General features: G+C 37.5%; 2 protein-coding genes across 3 annotated transcripts; one reads left to right on the top strand and one right to left on the bottom strand.

Moving 5' to 3' along the window:
• Positions 1-3,260: 3,260 nt before the first annotated feature.
• Positions 3,261-7,766, bottom strand: LOC311041337 (uncharacterized protein). The gene is made up of 5 exons (XM_084051746.1): positions 7,745-7,766; positions 6,357-6,502; positions 6,112-6,250; positions 4,521-4,628; positions 3,261-4,429 (listed from the first exon to the last, which is right to left on the bottom strand). The coding sequence occupies exons 2-5, from the start codon at positions 6,500-6,502 to the stop codon at positions 3,404-3,406; spliced, it is 1,419 nt and encodes a 472-aa protein (XP_083907872.1). The 5' UTR covers positions 7,745-7,766; the 3' UTR covers positions 3,261-3,403.
• Positions 7,767-9,438: 1,672 nt separating this feature from the next.
• Positions 9,439-21,119, top strand: LOC311041383 (uncharacterized protein). Of its 2 annotated transcripts, XM_084051755.1 has the most exons (14): positions 9,439-9,557; positions 11,889-11,913; positions 12,225-12,693; positions 12,790-12,855; positions 13,869-13,907; positions 14,843-15,082; positions 15,679-15,714; positions 16,776-16,850; positions 18,445-18,684; positions 18,974-19,009; positions 19,890-19,970; positions 20,074-20,119; positions 20,321-20,338; positions 20,588-21,119. In XM_084051755.1, the coding sequence occupies exons 3-14, from the start codon at positions 12,360-12,362 to the stop codon at positions 20,604-20,606; spliced, it is 1,230 nt and encodes a 409-aa protein (XP_083907881.1). In that variant the 5' UTR covers positions 9,439-9,557; positions 11,889-11,913; positions 12,225-12,359; the 3' UTR covers positions 20,607-21,119. The 2 variants fall into 2 exon arrangements, with proteins under 2 accessions (XP_083907881.1, XP_083907882.1); XM_084051756.1 differs by lacking the exon at positions 15,679-15,714.
• Positions 21,120-22,096: the final 977 nt, after the last annotated feature.

Raw genomic sequence — 22,096 nt, 5'->3', positions numbered from 1 at the left:
TTTCCTACAAGTTGTCATTACAATTTCACCCAGAAGACCTGTCATTCTCTACTTCAAGGGTTTCATTCTAAAATTATACCTATACCCAACAAAAAAGGTTAATGCTTAATATTTTAAAACAATGACATGCCCTAAAATGCAATTTTGTAATGATGGTCAATACTGAGTTTTACCTTAATTCCAGCATTTTGTGCTGTGGTGTTCTCCCCTGCTTTGGGAGATATGGAAGATATACAGACGGGTGACAAATTAAAGGAAAACCAACGTAAAGTGTCTTAGTAAGGTGTCGGGCTACCAGAACCGTTTCACTGCACCTTGGCATGTTCTTCGAGTTTTGGAACTGTACTGGAGGGATGGAACACCATTCAAAAAATATATTCCCTCTTTAAATGTTTTGATGATGGTAATGGAGAGCACACTCCAAAATGTCAGTCGGCTGGGTTGATATCTGGTTACTGTGAAGGCCATAGCATAGATACATATCATTTTCATACTCATCAAACCATTCAGGTGTCAAAATATGTTTGTGTTGATTTGCAGTGACCCTTCCCTCTATGGGAACATAGAGGTCAAGCATTAAGGCCTGTACCGTTCCCTTGGTGTATGCCATTTGCCCAGAATGCCCTCACATGCACTCACCTGTGGAGAATATGGTGACTAATGACTCATCTGACCATATCACTTTTTCCACATCTCTGTATACCAGGGCCTATGGGCTTTGCACCATTTAACTCTCAAATGTGCATGCATCTTTGTAGTTGAATTGAGTTAATGCACTGCAACCCTTCTATAATATCCCTCTATGTCTATGTAGTTGTTGATGAACTGTTCTTGTTGACACAGCCTGATCATATCCTGTATTGACATTCTCAGTCAACTGATGAAGAGTTGCTCTTCTGTTCCTTACATATTGCATTAACACACAAGCATCACGGTCATTGAATGTGTGCTTTCAGCCATGATTTTAAGCCTATTTACTGATGTCTTTTGAAAAATCACAATGCAGATGTCTATAATAGTCACAGTTTCTTTTGAACCAGTTGAGCAGTCTGTGTGACTGAAGTTCATGCCAACTGTGTTTCTTACACAGTCATATCTTTTTCTCTTAACATCTTGATCCAAAATCGAGGTCAACTGGACCTGCTCAACATTTGTATTCATCCACAGAGCATGATAAGATGTTATTTGCTTAATTGTATCATGCAGTAGACCTGTGTGGAAGCATTTGTTAAATATTCTTCCCGGGTTTTTCTTTTAAATTGTCACCAGTCTATATGTTTCTGGAATGTAAATCTTGATTTTGATTCCATGTCATTGTCATGTTTTTTAATCCACTATCAAGATAGAACGTGATGTCACACCGTGTTGTTTTAATAGCTCGGACCTCACAAGATGGCACCACCTGTCCATTGAACTCAATGGAAAGGGGCTGCCAACTTGTGAGGTTGTCTTCTCTTAAGTAAAAAAAAAGAAAAAAAGTTAATTATACTACCAGTGGCATTGGGGCCTGTGCTTTTGTGTTGCATCGGTGCATATTGCAGGACAACAAACAGTAGTCTTATTTGATGTGATTTCATAATAATCTCCTATGGCCTTAGAAACAATGTGTGTCGCGTTGTTGGCTAGAAAATCTGTTATTTTCGGCGAGCGATACTGTCGTGCGACAGAGTATAGATTAGGCTTAATACTAGTCACTATGTATGCAATGCTGCTTTCACCTTATATCAAGATTGAATATGCATGACACAGCCTTTGTAAGGAGACCGGAATGTATGGAACACAATATATACACAAATTCTCATCTTGACAAGTTGGAGCATGTTAATATGTCTGTGTTGTTAGTGCAAGTGTGTGAGCTCAGAATTACATGGTTCCAAGGTATCAGGTGTTACACTTTCTTCACCCCTGAGTGAAAAACCATTGTGACCTTGTTTTTGTTTTTTATTCACATTATTATATACACGTTATTTTTCTATACATGCTCGAGCCATTTATAGTCACACATTATATGAACAAAATTGTCAAAGAAAATGATTTTTTTTACACCGAAACACCTGGTTGGAACCTTATAATTCAAGAGCCATGATATACTCTCTCCACCATGTATGGTTTATAACAGTGGTTCTCAAAATGGGCTCTGGGGACCCCCAAAGGTCCTTGAGAGGGTTCCAAAATAAGGAACAGTTCAACCACTTTACCCCTATGTTATACTTCAGGTATTTTAAAATAGGAGATGTACAAGCTCACAACACATCGCACCGCGACACGTGAGCCTGTAGATCGCCTATATAGCAATGTGGAATAATTTTTTTACATTTTTAACAACACAAATCCTCTCTTATGGGGGTCCCTGGAACTAAATATTTTCAGATAAGAGTCTGCGGCTAAATTCATATTCATTTGGGGGTCCTTGACATGAAAACCACTGGTTTTGGACATTTCACACAGTATTTGATTTCATATAGGCTACATAAAGACTGCTCTGCTGTTCCATTTGATTTGCCTCTATTATGAGGTTGATAATTATGCTGTATTGGTCAGCGTCTGTAGAAAGACCTCATCACAGGTAGTGTTGATGTAAACAAGGACAATGTTTTTGGTGTTATGTTTTGTCTTTTTATTTCAGATTTATCATTCTTCTCTCTGAGTGAATTCTGCACATAGTCCACAGTGGCCTTATAAAATGATTAATAAAAATGATTACTCAAAAATGCATCTACCATTTATACAAATTACAAATACAGATTTAGTTTTTTAAGCACAACAAAGGTTTAATGTCTAGAAGACAGTATGTAAACAAGTTTGTGTTAGCTGACACTAGTTCCAGTTGGTGCATATCATTTAAGTTATTTTCCCTTTGGCAGAATAGTGTATATCCACCTAATTTCCTCCTGCATTACTGAGAATGTGGACTGCAAAATCCTGAGTGTTAAGTGTAAAAAGTGACTTAGGAATATCTCGGTGTCCACACCTCACCCTGAGATATAGGGACAATAAAGGAAAAATCTAAGGAAAAATCATTAACATTAACATTCAGGATGCTATGTTTCTTTGGAAATCTAACTGTAAATAATCATTTGGTACTATAACATACATAATGTTGACCAAAGGAGCATAATACACAAAATGTTTGTGTTTACCTGTGTAGGTAGGAGCAGCACGATGCAGGAAACAGTGTACTATTATCATTATCATTATAATCAATACTGTCAGACTTAAAATAGAAAATCATTTCTAAATATTTACTCATTTATTTTTCCTTCTTTCTTTCTTTCTTTTAGAACAGGTACAGGTTGTTTATTAAATGAACAAACCTGGTGTTTGGTATGTTCAATTTAGAAGGAACTAAAGAAAATTAATGCTCACATTTTTGTAGACGTGATTTCAAACAATCACTCAAGTGTTATGTCTTATGTCCTTCTCTGTTGTTGAACCTTACATCGTCATACTTTACTATCCTACCACCTCGTGTCACCACCTCCGTCTGCCCCCATGTTTCAATTTCCCCATCTTTCTCCTCAAAGCGGCGTACCGTCACCACCCCTGTTGTAGGCAGGCCGCAGGGGAGGTCCTTAGTGGCCTCCTTGTAGAGCATCATCTTCATCATGTCCTGACTAAGTCCTGTTGCTTCTGCTGGGACCAGCGCCTGGATCTTGCTCTTATCTGTTGGCCGTGGTGAAGGAGACCGGTGTGTTACAGCTTGAGGATGCAGCCCTGCGTTTCCTGGTTTGGGAGAGGCTGCACGCTCCCACCTACTCACTGGTGGTGGGGCTCTGTTCACTGGTAATGTAATTACGGGTGATGGAGCTCTGCCTATTGGTGATGGAGTTCTGCCTATTGGTGATGGAGATCGGTGTGTTACAGCTTGAGGATGCAACCCTGCGTTTTCTCGTTTGGGAGAGGCTGCACGCTCCCACCTACTCACTGGTGGTGGGGCTCTGTATACTGGTAATGTAATAACGGGTGATGGAGCTCTGCCCCTTGGTGATGGAGTTCTGCCTATTGGTGATGGAGATCGGTTCCGCGTCTCGGGCACCAAGAGGTGCCCTCTTGGTGGAGGTCCACCAGTGATCCCTCCACCCCCGGCCCTCCTTATGTCATTTATGACACCAGCCATGGAAGCCCTCAGAGTAGGGTCACTCTCCACCATCCTACAGACTGCAGGGCAGTGCGGCTGATCCCGCAGGGTCTCCTTGATCTTAGCGGGACAGACACTTGGCGTGTGCAGTCTAATGCGGGCACAGAGCTCTGCAATGATTTTGCCCATGGCCCACACGTCTGAGCGCTGGTCACGTTGACTGCCCCTCCTTAGCACCTCGGGAGCTGAGTAGGCTTCATTACCCATGTCTATGGCTGAGCTGAGACCATTGCGGAAGAACTTGGCCAGTCCCAAGTCAACGATTACGGCCCTGTTTGTGCCATGCTCGACCTGGAAGATAACGGTGGAGCCCTCATGTTTAATTGTTGTCAAGCTTGTCATGCACTTTCAAATAATGCTGGTATTTTGAAGACAAACTCACCATAATGTTTTCTGGCTTGAGGTCTTGATGGACGATGTCTTTAAGGTGGAGGTGAAGCAGACCTTCACACATGCCTAGGATAATAGTTCCCCTGTTAGATGGAGTCAACTGTAGTGACAAAAAGGGTAAATGAAGTTCAACGTTTTAGAATGTTTAGAATTAGAACATTTTTTCTTCTTTTTTTTTTTTTTTACTGTATTTATATAGTATTTTAAACACACTTTAGGAAGGAAAACACAGATATGACATTTCAGGCTGGAATAAGGGATGAATAAGAGAGACTTTATCTGATGATTGTGGTGGTGGCTCAGTTTATTCTGAATTTCACTGGAAGGGAGGCAAGAATACAGGTATGTGCGGCAGCCTTTGTAGACATACCAAGGCAGCTTGACTGACGGAAGTGAAAAGAGCATTAGAAAGTCGGTAGTCTAAAAGTGATATGAGTGTATGAATTAATAGGGCCAGATCTGTGGCTGATAACATGGACCTAATAAGAATTACTTACAATATACTATGCCTGTTGAATAGGAACTTAGGAAGGCATGATCAATGGAATCCAAAGTGGCACTAAATTAAGCAACCCCACAATAGAATATTAAACTTGACAAACCTTGTTACCAGTTTTATCTTTGTCTTTGCGAGGAGATAAAGTCTGGGAAAAAAACTACTGCTGAATGTGCCTAACCTGAATTGCAGGTAATACAAGGCTAGATGCTGTCCAGTCTGCTGGAACGTCCTTAAAAGATAGTACTGTATGTACTTCCTGACCTGTTAGACCGTTAGACCGTTAACCTGTTAGACCGCTTCTGCAGAAGTTCTTGTCCAGTCTACCTTTGTCAGCATACTGAGTTTCAGTATTGTGTTTGTGACCTAAGTCACAAATTACATTTGTCAAAGATGTTGTGTCCTTCATTCACGTGAAGGGGCTGCTCCACAATAACTTTTTCCAAGTATTTTGGAGAGAAAAAAAACAAGTTTACAGGCCTGTGATTGTTTAACTAGGTTGGATTTATGGAAGGTCTTAAAGTGAGGGACTGGTTTATAATGGATAGGAGATAGGACAGGCATATTTTAGAAATTTAATACAGATTACATCCAAAGGGCTATGATGGGGTGACTATATCTAAAACGTGTTGGAGGTAGATAGGTGTGAACTCAATAAGTAGAATGACAAATGAGCGTTGAATTATGGCACAAGGATTCAGGCTTATAGTTGAAACCATTGATCTCATAAAAGAAGAAAAAGATTGAAAACATTTCACAATCGACAGTGGAGCCAGAAACAGCAGATGGAACAGAATTTACAGTGCAGCATGATTAATAGTGCTTCAACAAGAACCACCATCTGAATAATGAGTTGCACTCTCGTTTGCCAAATCTAATTTATGTCTCATCCCAAGACTTAGAAATATTTAATTAAGTTCACACTGATCTTCATGTACATTTCCCATTCATGGTTGAAGTGGATTTAATAGCTGATTTATTGTTGGATTCAGCTGGATTAATCTCACCAGGAGATAGTGTGTGTGATTATTTTAACTCCAAAATCAAATTTGACAATCCCATCCCTGAGAAGTGATATTGTATTTACCTGTATTTTAGACCTCGATGCTTTAAAGATGGTGGTCTCTAAATCTTCTCCAAAGATGAACTCCAGTGGAAGGACCCATTTGGAATCCTTGAAAGTTATGTCTCCCAGAAGCTTCACTATGTTAGGATGAGTTGCCTTACTGCAGATGTCCATGAGACAGAAGGACAAAGGATTACCCTCGTGTTTTTTGCATTTCTTCTGGTTTTATATCATGTATCATTTACAATTAGCACACTCATACTCACTTATACACTTGGCACTCTCGCTCTAGGTCCTTCTTGCTGATGAGGTGCTGTGGAACCCTCTTTATCGCCGCCCATGTATCACCATACTTCTCTTTGTATATCTTTCCAAAGGCGCCTGCTGCAATAGTTCTTCTATTGAACGCCATCTAACGGATTATGAATGAGATGGAGAGCAGGGAAGGTTTTGTAAAAGTTATACTTGGCTATTATACAGTATATTCTGTGTTTAAACAATCTGCACTTGTCTTTCAGTATAGTGTCTCTTCTAGATTCACCCTGTTAACATTCCTGACAACTGAGAAATAGATGTGCATGTGATAGGAGATCTTGGGTACACAGTAAAATCCTCTGTGTACAATTGTGAGAGTGTAAAAATGGTCCATTTGGTTAATATTTAACACTCACAGAGCAGTGAGGATTTTTATGTAAATGGAGGGTGTGCCACTTCCAAGAACAAGTTATGCATGGTACCAACTGCATGACTAGTGCATTGGAACATGAATCCTGCATAGTCAATGCTCAGATAATTCATGTTGGCTGCTTACTATTATGATGTGTTAAATCAACACCTGCTCTAAAGCTAAACTGCAATTTTGTTAACTTTTTAAAGGTCTGACTACCTGACATCAGCTTTCTGCTTGTCTCAGAACTTTGAGCTTAGTGTTTTGTAATGGAGCAGGAAAAGTCCTGACAAACTGGTAAGTTTACATGTAAAATGATAGTTTCACTAGTTTCATGGCTTGCAATGTGTAAACTTAAAATAAACAAGACATCCTGTTTTCAGTCTAATGCAAAGTTTTCAACTTGGAATTGGACCCAAAGGTGATGTTTGACTGGATCAAAGGGGAAAATAATCATATTGGTTCCTTAATTCATGGACAATACAAAATTCTAGTTTCCAAACAAACCCAATGGTTTAATAATTTAGATGTACTTGAACAACAGTCTTACACAACACAGATCGCTAGCACATTTAGCATTCATAAATTATGAAATTATTCAGAAGAGACTGACTGTTTCAAAACTTGAGAGTGGATTAATGACGGGGTCCTATTCTATAAAGAGAGAGTTGTATGCATATGAGAACTCTTTTGCAAAGATTACTTTAAATTATTATATTACCACTTGAATGATATTTGGTAACGTTAAGTTACTGAAGCTACCTGGTGACAAGGTGATCGATCCCACAACCTTTACAAAAAACATCCTTTATGTTTTTGACAATGTCAAAATTGTTATTTAACAGTTAAAATGTATGTATTTTGGAAATTATATTAATATAAAATTAGCGACAACATACATAAATATATAAAATAATAAATATATAAAATATAAATAAATTGAAGATAGGACCACATTATTTGACAGAAATATTTCCAGGTACATACCTCTGTATTGTAGAAAGATGGGCTCAGTAGCCGGTCTGAACACGACAGAACATAGTTGTCTGCTTTATGCTACTTCCAGGGTTTGCCCCGAGGGAGACACGCCTTTCTCCTTAACTTGCTTAACAGGAAACATTACACAACTAAATGTCTAAACACAAAGACATTTAAGGACACTGTTAGTGGGTTGTATTAACCTTTTTATATTATTTATATTTATTATTATTCTATATATTTTTTATATAATTATAATTATATTTATAATTATAATTATTATGACTATGATGATGATGATGACGATGATGATAATACTACTACATGTCAAGAGGACTATTGAGATCCTATTTGGAATGTGTCCTCTTCAGAAAAAAACAAATTATATTAGGCCTATTATTTATGCCTAATTTATGCTCCATAGTACAACCATAGCCCATCGAAAATAGAAGATCTACAAACTCACGGTAGATAAGCTATTTTCTGTGTGCGACACCGTCTTAAGACAAGGTATGAATCAGGCTTAAAGCCACTGGAACAGAAATGTGAAGCTGTTAACTTCACATGCAACTTCATTGGCTTTGTGGAAAAAAGGTTATCAAGATGCTCCCTGACCCCGGCCTTATGCAACCACACATTCTGTATGATATCTATCTAGGTTCAGAAGTAGCGCCTATAAATGCTGACAAATTTCTACTTTTATGACTGTTCTGTCCAGGCCTGGAATTTCGTAATTTTAGGGGCAAGGCCACTTAATTGGCCTTTGGTGTTGTCCAAGATTTTAGAAATGATTGAATTTAAGGGTTAAGGATGATTTTGAATTTAAAATGTAGACTATCTGCAGTGAAATAAATAAATGATGGTATTTACAATCTGATTGTCTGATCTATTGTGGCCAGTAGCCTAGTCTGTTGGCTTCCTACAGGAGGAAGCCAACAGAGTCAGGAAATGTTTATCCCACTACAAATGACTGTTATGACTGTTGGTAGGGCATTCCACATTTTTGTGGCATAGCAGTAGAACTGGTGTTGTGATTGTGGACGTCATTGACGTTTTTGAAGTAGTTTGACAGGTACATGGGTGTCTTTGTGGTGTAGTGTATCTTGTAGCCCTGGTCCAGAGTGTTCTGGGCCAGGGCTATGTATCTTGTAGACCAGGCCCATTGCAAGTTGCTGTACTCTGTCCTCTACCCTGAGCCATCCCACCCTAGCAAAGTGAACAGGGATTAAATGAGTTGTAGATGTAAGGCCATAGCTTGAACAGTTTGTTTTGGGATGTCTGGAGCCTTGTTTTTAAGGCCTTTGTGGTGCTATAGTACCATGAGTGTGCGTGTGCGTGTGCGTGTGCGTGTGTGTGTGTGTGTCATTACAATAATGCTCAAGCAATTCCGGATTGGGCCTTTAAGGGTTTTCAATCAAATACAATGCCTGTTCTGGTTTCAGTTAGATTGATTGATTGCTTTGAACATCCTCTCTTTTTAAATTTCTGTCTCTCAGTGTTTTTTTGTTCAGCGCATAGGCCTAAATAGGCTAAGCTGCTGTCATGGCAGATCTGAAAACGAATAGCCAAATTATAAATAGGTGTATGCTCATTATGTTTGGATGTTGCCTGGAGTGGGCCAACTATTCCACCAGATGGAGATATTGTTATTTAAATGACACCCTTCCTATTTTCTTTGACCAGCTATCATTTCCTGATAATAACGCATTTCCTTTAAGACCTGGGATTAGAGCAACAGATTGTCACTGGACTGCTGGTGGGGATTTGTGCATGAAGAAGTGCCATCAGATCATGGACGTCTTTGATCAGACTTGGACTGAAAGTAAGTTTATTTTGAAATGCAGAATTTGGGACGCAGTAACGGAATGGTATGGTATTATATGAATATGAAGAACTTGTCATAGCGACACGGATGCCGGTAAAACACCAGTCTTGCCGGTTGCCGCCATTCCTCTACAGTAGGCTACGTGCACTGCAGCTGCCTGACCTGCGGGCACATTAATCAGTGGGTGTTCAAATATTCTTTAAGATTTATTTGTCAATGCTGTCGCCTTATCGATAACGGGCGGTCGGGCGCACATCTCGACAGGTAGTAGGCTGCGGTCATTCAGATTCCTTCAGTGAAAACATTTCCACAGTCCAGTGTGGGAGCATTGCGAAGAAACTCTACTGGCCCATAATACACTAACACCAGCCTTGTAGCCTACACTACTTAATAAGAAACGGGTGGACTTTTCTTTTCTTCCTCCTTTTTTTTAGTAAAACTATCAATCTATCAATCACTTGAGCACCTCTGTGTTAAATTGGCATTTTTTTCCCAAAATGCTAAAAATAAAAAAATATTGGAAAATGTTTTAAAGCAAAGTATACATGATTAGATTAGAACATGCTTAAACATTCATTCGACAATTATATAATCTGTATATCCAGTAATTGATGGACATAAACAAGAAGTTGAAGGATAACATTAAGTCTGATGCACCGTGCATGTTCACATCATGTATAGGCCTACTTTACATTACTTAAGACCATTTTTCTAATATTTTATTTTTTAACATTTTAGACAAAATGCCCACCTTTCCCGTATCCTCTGTAAATAGCAGGTGGGCTGGGCTCACAGATCTTCAAATTGTCAAGAGACAACACTATCAATCTACTGTCACCAGTAGGCATGTGGCTAATATAGTGCAAATACATCATCCTATATTATGAACATTGAATAAAAACGGTACTCCATCTGCAAGCAGCCTACTTAAGCGAATAAAACAATACAACTAGCAGACAGTTGCAAAGTAAGCAAAACAAACAATGTAACTAATAATGTAACATTCCATGTAAGTGTCACAGCTTACATGTTATATCCTTCACACACATGTCAGGGTGACAGATAGTCAGTCCTTATTTTTTATTAATCAATAGATCAGAACTGGGTTGTCAAATTAAGTTAATTATTATAGTATAATTAGTTTTTGCATAATCATCATAATCGTTTCCATGTTGAAAGATTTTCACACATTTTCAAATATTAAAAAAAGCAGAAATAGCAGATCTACAAGCTTATGACGCTTTGTAAGCTTGTAGATCTGCTATTTCTGCTTTTTTTTTACATGTATAAAAATGATCAAATATGTCAATAATTTATTTGTATATTTCAGTTATTTGTCAAATCTGCCCTGCAATGTTTTTTTTTTAAAAACAATATATTTATTGGCATTTTCAAGTATATAACACAACAATATGGCATTTGTAGTAAATGTCTATAACAAATCCCCAAATTTCTTGAAAGATGGCTGGTTTCTTTTTAATCGCAAAAGTGAGCTTCTCAAGTGCAAGACAATTTGATAATTCTCTATACCATTGTCTGATGTCTGGTTTATCTGGGTTTTTCCAAAAGAGCGCAATTGTATGTTTAGCCTGGAGAAGAGAATATATAATCATACTCTTTTTTTTTACTGTTAATTTTGAGATTATCAGGAAATATGCCCAGAATGCACAGCTGTGGGCAAATAGGAATATTTTCTGAGACTATCTGGGATAATATACCTCTTTCCAAAACTTCATGATCTCTGGGCATTGCCATAAACAGTGAAATAATGTACCCTTTTCCACATTACACTTTATACATTGGTCTGGTGTATTAGGATCAAAATGCTGAAGTAGAGAAGGAGTAATATACGTTCGCATCAGCCATTTGTACTGTAATGTAATGTAACTTGTATCTGGTATTGATTGTCTGCGTTTGGGCTTTATCCTGTGCAATGTTTTATTATGAAGCCTAAAAGGCTTCATATGTTCCAATGTTGAATGGCAAACACACAATTAAATCGTTATTTGCAATTAGTGACAATTAATCGTCAACTTAAATTTGTAATCGTGACAGCCCTGTGTGTGTGTGTGTGTGTGTGTGTGTGTGTGTGTGTGTGTGTGTGTGTGCGTGTGCGTGTGCGTGTGCGTGTGCGTGTGCGTGTGCGTGTGCGCGTGTGTGTGTGTGTGTGTGTGTGTGTAGGCTACACAAGCCTTATAAATACTTGAGTGCAGGCTAACCCAATATGCACAACATTAAAACCCACATTTTAGGCCTGCAGTGATTTATTTTATTTTATTGCCCAGCAATTTCAAAGGTGTCACTGATGTTATTGTTCATTTATTACAGGTGGCCGGCCATTTCAGGAGAGCGGGTAAGCCTGTATTAAATATGAGTAGGCCTATATTTACCTTTCAAAATATCTGTGTTTTAAAATAAAACATAATCATTTATGTTGTTTTCCATGATGGTGCACAATCTAGGGGGAAAAAAGAAATCTCTTCATGTTTGTATTATGTTTAAGTTCACGTTTTCTTAGAAAAAAACATTTGACCATTAGACCATTGTTTGTGCTTGGAGTTTTATTGCTACTGTGGTCCTACACGGTAATACAAAAAAATGACTTTTCACTAATGTTAAATTATTTTGGAAAAAGAAAACAACCTCTCTCCCTCATATATTCAGCGATGATGGCTTCTCTTCCAAAATGGACCATCGGTGGAATGAATATCTTCCATGTGAAAGTTCCTCACCTGTGGAAGAAGTTGGCAGCTTTGTTAAGCTTTGTTAAGCCCATCCCATCCCATCCCATCCTCTGAGATGCCAGATCTGCCCATTGAAGAGTCTACTACAGGCTATGCCACTATCCTGTCTAAGACTGGTCCAAAGGGAGGTGTCTCCATGGTGAAGAGTTACCGTCAGTGTCATCCTTTTTCTGATGAATATTCTAAAGAGGCTCCTCCTACCATTGTCTCAGCCAATGAGAATGAGACCATCCCTCCATCAAAAGGAGGGAAAGAAAATGTTGAGCAAGACAGAAATGGCAGCATCATGGGCCTTCTTGCTCAGGAAATGCCCAAAGGCCTGCCAGCAAATGAGAGAAGAAGAAGAAGCAAACCAAGACAAAGACCTGGGATGGATAAGTACTGGAAATGTAAATTAATTAAAATTTCTTTCTTTAATTGTTGCATGCCATTCCCTTCCTTCAGTTATATTCACTTTTAAGTTAATTTTCTTTATTCATTTCCAGTGTTTCTTACATTTTTGGTGGCAACTGGATGTCTAACCATTTCTATGGCACAAGAAGGAGCTGTTGGTATGTAGTGAATGATGATATGCATACTGCTAATTAATCAGCTAATAGTTAAAAGAAACCACAGAAAATCCTGAATCTATTTAATGTTTTCAATGTTCATTTTTGAAGGTTTTACTCTTAAATCTTTGTTCTGCATGATGAGTAAAAAGTCAACATTGCTTACACTTAAACATGATTTGCATGTTGCAGTTTCTGAAAATATTCAGAAAATGTTATTTAAGTTAGACTTCATGATTTGAGCCTTATATTTCTGAATCTGAAACCAAAAAACATATTAGTCCACACTGTTTTGTTTCCAATAAGTAAAGAAAAAAAAGAGAGAAAAAAAAACAACCCGTCATGTTATTCATCAGAATTAAGGAGTATACAGTGTGTTCTCTATGTCTATATCTCATGTATGTCTTCACTGTACAGTACCTGTGCTATTGGATGTGCGTGCTCTTCTTTTTAGTTAATAATCTGAGACGGTTTACTTGAATATTATGTATCTAAAATAGTAAAATACATTAACAATAATTTAATATTTTAGGGGAACTACAACATTTTACACAAGGACGATGAAATAAACAGTATTTTAATTTAGAATATTCTTTTGATGATTTTGGATGGAAGCATCTGTTAGACTGTGGTAATGTGGTTTAGTTTACCCATATGTTGTATATCGTCAGTGTTAATTTAAAGGAGCACTTTCAACCTTGTCCTTGGTCCTTAGTAATGCTCATTAAAAGATGGCACAAATGTCCATCTACTCACTCTGTGTCTCATTGATGGGCTATAAATAAAATATAAAAAGTTTGAAATCTTGTTTGAAATGACCAAATCTGCCTACCGATGATGTCATAGGTAGGTTGCTGAACTGTCCAAAGCCCTCCTCTGAGTCACAGACTGAGTAGACAGAAATGGTACCATCTTATAATTAGTATTAGCGAGGACCAATTTTGAAATGGGTGTCCAAAAGTCCAAAATGAGCATTTTACTGTGAATTTTATTGATGGTATGTTCTCTGATTTTAGGATCGCCAAAAGATGCTCAGACTGCAGTATGGCAAAACTGTAAGTGAAAATATTCTATGAATATAATCATGATGGTAAATGGGTGTGGTTGTGGATTTTTGTTCTTTTAATTTTTATTTATTTGTAATGGTCACTGTCTCAGAACAGATAAAATCCCACAAGCATGACTCATAAATGGTCATATAAGTAATCTAAGTTTAAAACAGGTTTGAAGGTTTAAAACAGGCAAGTGTCAGAACCAGGATATCAAATTGCAGAGGCAAACTTAAAGGGATATTTCACTTTCAAAAAAGATTTGGGTCATTGTATCGTCTACTCTGGCTTTTGTGAACACCCCGGACAATTTTTAAGTTGCTTGATTCAGTGGGGGGCCGTGTTTTTTCGATTACACTTTTAGTAATTGAAAAAAAGTAATTAAAAAAACACGGCCCCCTCGCGTATTAGGGGGGCGGTAGGAGACGGGTGAACCAAGGACGGGTGTTTTTGATGAATCTAACATGTTAAAAATGGAGTTTGAAGTTACAATGGGTTTGTAGAGGAAGGGGGCGTGTCTGATAAAATGAATATCTAATATCTAAATATTGAATCAAGCAACTTAAAAACGGTCTACGGCGCTCACAAAAGCCTGAGTAGACGATACAATCACCAAAGGTTTTTTTGAAAGTGAAATATCCCTTTAACTGGTAGAGATCAGGCAGAGAATCAAAGTCCAGGCATGGGGGCAGCCTGGAGTTCATCGAGATGGGTCAGGAACTGGTTAGTAATTGCTGGAAGGCTTAGTGTAACGCAAAAGAGAATGTGCACAGAAGAAGTGAAAATGGACAGGTATACTGAAGAGGTACTATTGAGGAAATAAGCTCTAGGGAGGGAAATTGGCAGGGAAATCCAAGTGAAGGGAAACACCAAAACACGATGTGTTTTGTTTATTTTGTCTCCTGTTTACCGGTATATTTTTATTTATGTTTTATCCCCAGGCACCTGCTTTCCCTGCATGGACATCACATGTCAACATTTGAAGACGATATATGGACCAGATGATACACTTGTCTACCAGAGAAACCAGAACGAAAACTTCTCAGAATGCTCCACCATCAGCTTCTCCCCCAACACGAGGTGCAACGTGTGTCTTGGCCAGGGTATCATCATCATCTGCTCAACGGCATTTAAATGGCTGGATGTGGAAGGTGACACTTCAGAGAAGATTTACCCCAAGGGTAAGTCATAGTTTTTCTCTCTCCACAAATGAGATACAGTAACTAACTATACATTTCCAAAAAGAGACATTTATTCTCGTAAATGTACTCAACATAAATTATTTTTTAATAGATACAAGATGAAGTTGGTTGACAATAATGACCCACTGTGTGGTAAACTTAAAACAATGCCTTTGTTCTCAAAAGAGACAGCTAACAATTGGAATAGAATGATATGTTCAAATTAAACGTTACATGCACATATTGAAGGGTAAGTTATAGTTTTCTCTCTCCACAATTAAGATACAGTAAATAATGATACATGATTTTTTACAAAGGTGCACTTTTGGTCCGCAAATGTAATTAAAAAAAAAGATAAAGTTAGTTGACAATATGTCATAGTAAATGACATACAGTATTGTGTGTTCATCTTCAAAAAAATATTTTGTACTCAAAAGAGATCTAATTATTTTATGTTAAATTAAATGTTACATGCATAATATTGAATCATTTGATGTATACACATGTATACACATGTATACAGTGTAGGTAGGTAATACTGTAGGTATTACCTGACCAACATGATATCTCTAATCAAAAGTTTGTCTCTTCAACAGTCTGTCCAACTATGGAAAAAGTCCCTGCTAACAACAGTAAGCTAGATGCCCACTACAGTCCATGCTCTAGTGTCTGTACTCACATTATTATAATCACATAAGTATGAACCTATTTGTTGAGTTCTGCAGTACTGGTCTCTTTATCATATTCATCAATACATCTTTTTTTGTGTGTATGTGTGTGGGGGATGAGTAATTCTCATAAAGCCCTATAACCAATACAATTATTAATCAATACATTATAATTGCTTTTGAAGGATATTTATATATGATCGTGGACTTTTGGACCTGACATTCCACCAAGGACATAGGGAATTGTCCATTGAACACTAACAGTGGGAAAATGCTGTTTTTTCTCCTAATAAAATTGTTTTTAAGCTGTTTTGTAAAGCGACTTTGGGTACTAGAAAAGCGCTATATTATAAGTCTGATGTATTATTATTATTATTATATTGTCTTCTTGTTGAACCTTGATTGCATTTGCCTAGGCATTATTTAGGTCCAATGAATGACACAGAGATACAAGGTGATTGGCAATACATATAAAGCTATAATCAGTGATCATGTTTATCCCACAGTGTAGCATTTCTGAGAAAGGACATGAACAGGACATGTGTGGTCACTGAATACTAGTTTGTGCACTCAAGGGAAATTCCAGGGCTGTGTCTAGGACAGGAGATGATAATGGAGGAATTGTTTGAAGAAGGGTGTTACACACTTGTAGAATGTATCCCAATGCACACAAGCAACTTTGAGTACTTAGAAAAGCACTATATACATTATTTGTATTATTATTATTTATTGTTACTACACTTCTGTTACTGTTCTGGCAGCTCATGGTGGCCCAGCTCACTGTTAAAACCATTAATTTGGGTGCTGATGTTAGTTTGGTGTTTACCTGTAGTTCCTCTTCTTTATTGAACTTTGTAAATGCAATAATAATGATGAACATCAGGAAACTGATGAAATAACATTTTGAAAACAACTGACCTATTCACACATGTATAGTGTAGTTAAAATGTTGGTTTGTGGGTCCTTCTGTTGAAGTAATGATGCTACCAAGTACCAACCAGTTGTTTTTCTTTTTTCTCCTTTAGCAATACTTAATTCTGACAATAACAACACCTTCAGTCCTCAAATTACGCCTTTTCTGACTGTTGGCATTGGTACAGGTATGTATTGTAATTTTGATTGCATGTGCATGACTTCAATATTCTTTATACATCTGAATATGCTCACATCTTTTTGCAAATCTATTCGATCTTCAATATATATTTTTTAAGGTTTTACTGTTAGGTTTTTAAATCTTTGAACTGCATGATAAGTATTTGATTATGCGTACCCTAAAAAAGTTAACATTGTTTACACTTAAACATGATGATTTGCATGTTTAAAGAATATTTAGAAACCTATTATTTTCCTTTCACTAAAGGAGTTTTATGAAGATCTTGTAACTCAAAATGTTTTTGGGCAGATTAAAACTCATTGATTTCTTGGGAGCATAACAGTGTGTAGTAGACTCTATGTTTATGTCTCATGTAATAAATACATTATTAATCTAAAATAAAGAAAATCTAAAAACGATTGCATTAACAATGATTTGACCTTTTAGGGGAACAACAAGATTTTACACAGGGATTATGAAACAAACAATATAGTTTCCATGTACAATATGCGTTTGAAAAATTCCTCAGTATTAATTTAAGTCTAAGAGTATAAAATGAGTGTTAAAGCAGAGAAATTTACTTTGTAGTTGACATGTTATGTGATTTATTTTATTTTAGGATCCCCCAAAGATGCTCAGATCGCAGTGGTGCAAAACCATCATTTAAAACATTTTATGAATTCGTTTTTTTTATTCTATTTTTCTTTTTTCTCCCAATTTAGTCATTATGTCAGTTCCAAATTCCCCTTGTACTGTAGTCCTATGTCTCTGCTGGCCCCTAGTGGTTGGTTCATTAGGAAGTGTGTAGGCGAGCACGTGTCACCTCCAATACATGTGGCTTTGTGGACCTGCTTCTTTTCATCTAACATTGAGGCGCTTTATCGAGAGGATGTAACGCATGCAGAGGTACATGCTATTCTTCTCAGGTCAGCTCCCACTGAACAGGCTTTGATTGATTGATTGAATATTTTATTAGGCAAAAAAATCAAAACAGCACAGTTACATTTAAAATAATTTATCTACCAGGTCCGTTCATGAAAGTCCTTGCGGTCTTGTTTCCAATGAGGGCCTTGGTATTGAATTCATAGACATATATAGTGGCACCACAGTTCGAATATCAATTAAAAAAAAAACAGACCTGACCAACCTGTAGGAGTTTCTAGTGTAGCAACAGAAATGTCTGTCCCTTCTCGGTTTCTCTCCAGTGAACATGGCCAATTTTGTTCATTGGAGTGCCCGGTCAAGTTGGATGCACCATAGAGGATTCAAAGTCAAACCCCTTGATTGTGTGGTTTTAGGCAGGAACTTTACCCCTGCGCCACCCGAGCCCCTTTTTAAATAGGATTATGGAAGGTAACTGTGAGTGGTTGGGTTTTTTGTTTTGTTTTAATGTTACTTTTTGCTAGGATAACTATTTGTCAGGGCTTTATACTTCACATTCACACAATACCACACACTTGAACATAAGATATTCACAATCAGTCTCACAGTCTCAAAACGCAGGACACTAATCACCTCCATTGGAATAATCTGGAGATTTATTTGTGTTTTGTTTATCCTGTCTCCTGCTGTTTACTTGTGTCTCTAAATTTTATCTCCAGGCACCTGCTTTCCCTGCATGGACATCACATGTCAACATTTGAAGACGATATATGGACCAGATGATACACTTGTCTACCAGAGAAACCACAACGAAAACTTCTCAGAATGCTCCACCATCAGCTTCTCCCCCAACACGAGGTGCAATGTGTGTCTTGGCCAGGGTATCATCATCATCTGCTCAAAGCCATTTCAATGGCTGGATGTGGAAGGTGACACTTCAGAGAAGATTTACCCCAAGGGTAAGTTTTTCTCTCTCCACAAATGAAATAGAGTGACTATACATTTCCAAAAAGAGACATTTATTCTTGCAAATGTACTCAACATCAATTACTTTTTAATAGACACAAGATGAAGTTGCTTGAAAATAATGACCCACTGTGTGGTAAACTTAAAACAATGCTTTTGTACTCAAAAGAGACATTTTGGAAATGGTACATGCACATATTGAATCAATTGATGTATGCAGTGTACAGTATAAATTGCACACCATGTTATATTTCTAATCAAAAACCTTTGCCTCTTCAACAGCCTGTCCATCCATAGAAAAAGACCCTGGCAACAACAGTAAGCATTTAGCCCACTAAGAATATTATCTGCACAGCTAAATAAAGTCCATGTCCATACACACATTACACAACCATGATAAGTACAAACCTATTTGTTGAGTTTGGCAGTACTGTCCTCAGACAAGTATATACTGCACTTTTCTGTGTCCACCGCTGCCCCTAGCCGATGATGTCTTTAGCTCAAACTATTATGCCAAACTCCCTCTCAGCATAGAAGCCTGCTATTAGTGAAACATCAGAAACTCACCACAGAAGCTCTCAGCCTCCAAATGTTAAAATGCAGTGTCACAATGATGTTGTAGTAAAGATGAATTATTGCTTAAGGCTTAAGCATAAGGACACTTCCTATGTGGAAGCATCCTTCATTAACTCAACTGATTCCTTAACTTTTGCAGTTTCCTGAACCTTATAAAAGACATTTTAAAACCATTATCAGTGATTATATTTATGCTACATTGTAGCATTTCTGTGAAAGGAATGTGAACAAGACATGTGGTTACTGAATACTACTGTAGTTGCAGCACTCAAGGGAAATTCCGGGGGCGTGTCTAGGACAGCGAGAGGGGAGTGAAAACCTTAAATGGGGTAATTTCTTGAAGAAGGGTGTTGCACACTTGTAGAATGTATCCCAAAGCACACTACACATTGTTCTGGTAGCTCATGGTGGCCCGGATCAGTAACACCCTTAATTTAGATTATCTTATTTACACTGAACTGTAAGCAATGATAATAATGATGAACATAAAGAAATTAATGATATATCATTTTGGAAACAACTGACCTATTCACATGGGTAATAGTTAAAACAGTGGTTTGTGGGTCCTTCTGATGAGATCATAATTCTACCAACCAGTTAATTTATTTTTCTTCTTCTTTAGCAACGCTCAATTCTGACAATACCAAGATCTTCAGTCCTCGGTTCAGTGGGTTTCTGCTTCTGCCTCTTGGCATTTTTACAGGTATGTATTTAACACATTAATTGGGTAATTATATTTTTTAGATTTCAAGATTTTGGGGGAGTGCCATGAGCCACAATGTATGACAACAATTTTATGTTTACAGTCGCTGCCATAGTGTTGATGGTGTGCTGCTGCAGAGAGGAAGCGAGGTACAAAAAAAAAACGTTTTCATGGAATTTCTCATTCAGAACTTAGTTCCAACAACAGTATTCAATACTGTTAATCTCCTGCAGTGTTAGTATATTGATCCCCTGTACAAAAAAATATAAATTATTATTCGTTTTTAATGCTCTTTTTACCATTGTGGTCAGTTTGAGTATTTAAGTCATATATTCTTCTTTCATTGACAGCAAGAAGAGCGGTGCACGGTAGGTTCCACCTGTTTAAATTTCTGCTAATGAATAAGCCCAAGTATGTCAGATAATGTTCTTTTGGTATTCATTTGCCATTTAAATTGAATAAATTTAAATTATTTTTTTCTTTTACAATTTCTTAAATGATACCTGCCTAAATGTCACTCTAGTTAAATTACATTATATGATATAGCTTTAATTACAGGTTTTCTCAAACAAAATATATCATCCCATTGTGTGTTGTTGATTTCCTTACCTTTACAGCAACGTTTCTGTGGTGTGACAAAGAACCAGTGGTGGAAGAAGTACTTTGAAGAAGTACAACATTTTACTTGAGTAAAATACAAAAGCATTGGCATCAAAATAATATAAGTTTACAGTATCTTACCAAATGTAAAATAATGGCCAATTTCACAATAATATTGTAATTATTATTATGCATTAATGTTTTGTTTAATGTTGCAACAGCATGCAGCTGGTAAAGGTTTTAGTTTAAAAACTTGCTTTAACAAATACATAATAGTTGATCAGTTAATGTATTTTGTGTTTTCTAAATCTGCAAAGTAAACTACTAACTAAAGCTGTCAAATAGTAATTGGGGTGGAATAAGTTGGCTATGGTATTTGCTTCTGAGATAAAGTGGAGTAGCAAGAGTAGCCTAAATGTATTTAATGTACCTTTCACCCTGAAAATAATCATGCATAGAGCTCTTCAAATCCATCATTTTGATTAATTTGTAATTAACCTCAGCAGATCTTAAATGTGATCAAATATCATGCTTTGTCCAATTAAATGGTTGAAAAAATGGTTGTGTTGTTTCATGATCCACTGAATAGTAGTCATAAGTCATAATATGGTTTGTAGTCTAAGCTTACTTAGGCTACTTATCCTTGATTTTTTATTTTTTATTTTAAAGTAAATTATACCAGAATATTGAAATTACACACGCACGCACACACACGCATGGCATGCATGCACACACAGGTTAAAAATTAACCAACTGCTTTCAGCGTCAGTCTCTCTGGACCGTACCAACACAACGATAGGTGGAGAGGACACATCACAGTCATATGAAACGGGTTTACAGAAACGAACCGTTTCACAGAATGGAATAGTTTAGTGCTTAGAAAACACGATTTGTTTTCAGAACAAGGCATACGTTGTTTTCTGGACTACTGTTGGAAACAAAATAACACTGTAAGGTTTCACCCACACCCATATGTCGCAATGGAGCCTACCTCCTGTACAGTGTTGCCATGTCTGCTTATTATAAGCGACTTAATTTGCTTGTAATTATTGGTGGTTGGGTTGCGTTTTTTTGGGCTTGTTTCCAGTGTTTCTCCAACATTTTCAAGTCAAGTCAACCCCCAAATGAATATGTATTTGTTCACAGACCCCCCCCCCCCCTCCCATCTGAAAATATTTTGTACCCCCCCCCCCCCCCCCCCACAAGATCTCTGTTGTTAAAATGTTTCAAAAATGTTTTTTTGGGAAAAAAGCTAATGTATGTTTAAAGGGCGAAGGGCTCGCTTCTTTTAGGCTTGTTTTCATGGAGCCCATTGCCCATGGTGGCGCCCACTCGTCCAGGTGCCCAGTTATCTCCAGCCCTAAGTGCCCACTCGTCCAGGTGCCCACATGTCCCTAGTGCCCAGATGGTTTTGGTGCCCACCTCCTGTCCTGCTACCGTTTTCATAGACCTGGTTGCTTGTTTCTCTCACAACATATGGCAACAGTGCTCCTAGTGTGGACTGGACTCACCTGTCGGTTAGACCT

Source organism: Gymnoscopelus microlampas (genome assembly GCF_963454915.1).
Source record: "Gymnoscopelus microlampas genome assembly, chromosome: 3".
Taxonomy (NCBI): domain Eukaryota; kingdom Metazoa; phylum Chordata; class Actinopteri; order Myctophiformes; family Myctophidae; genus Gymnoscopelus; species Gymnoscopelus microlampas.
This window is presented reverse-complemented; position numbering and strand designations above follow the sequence as displayed.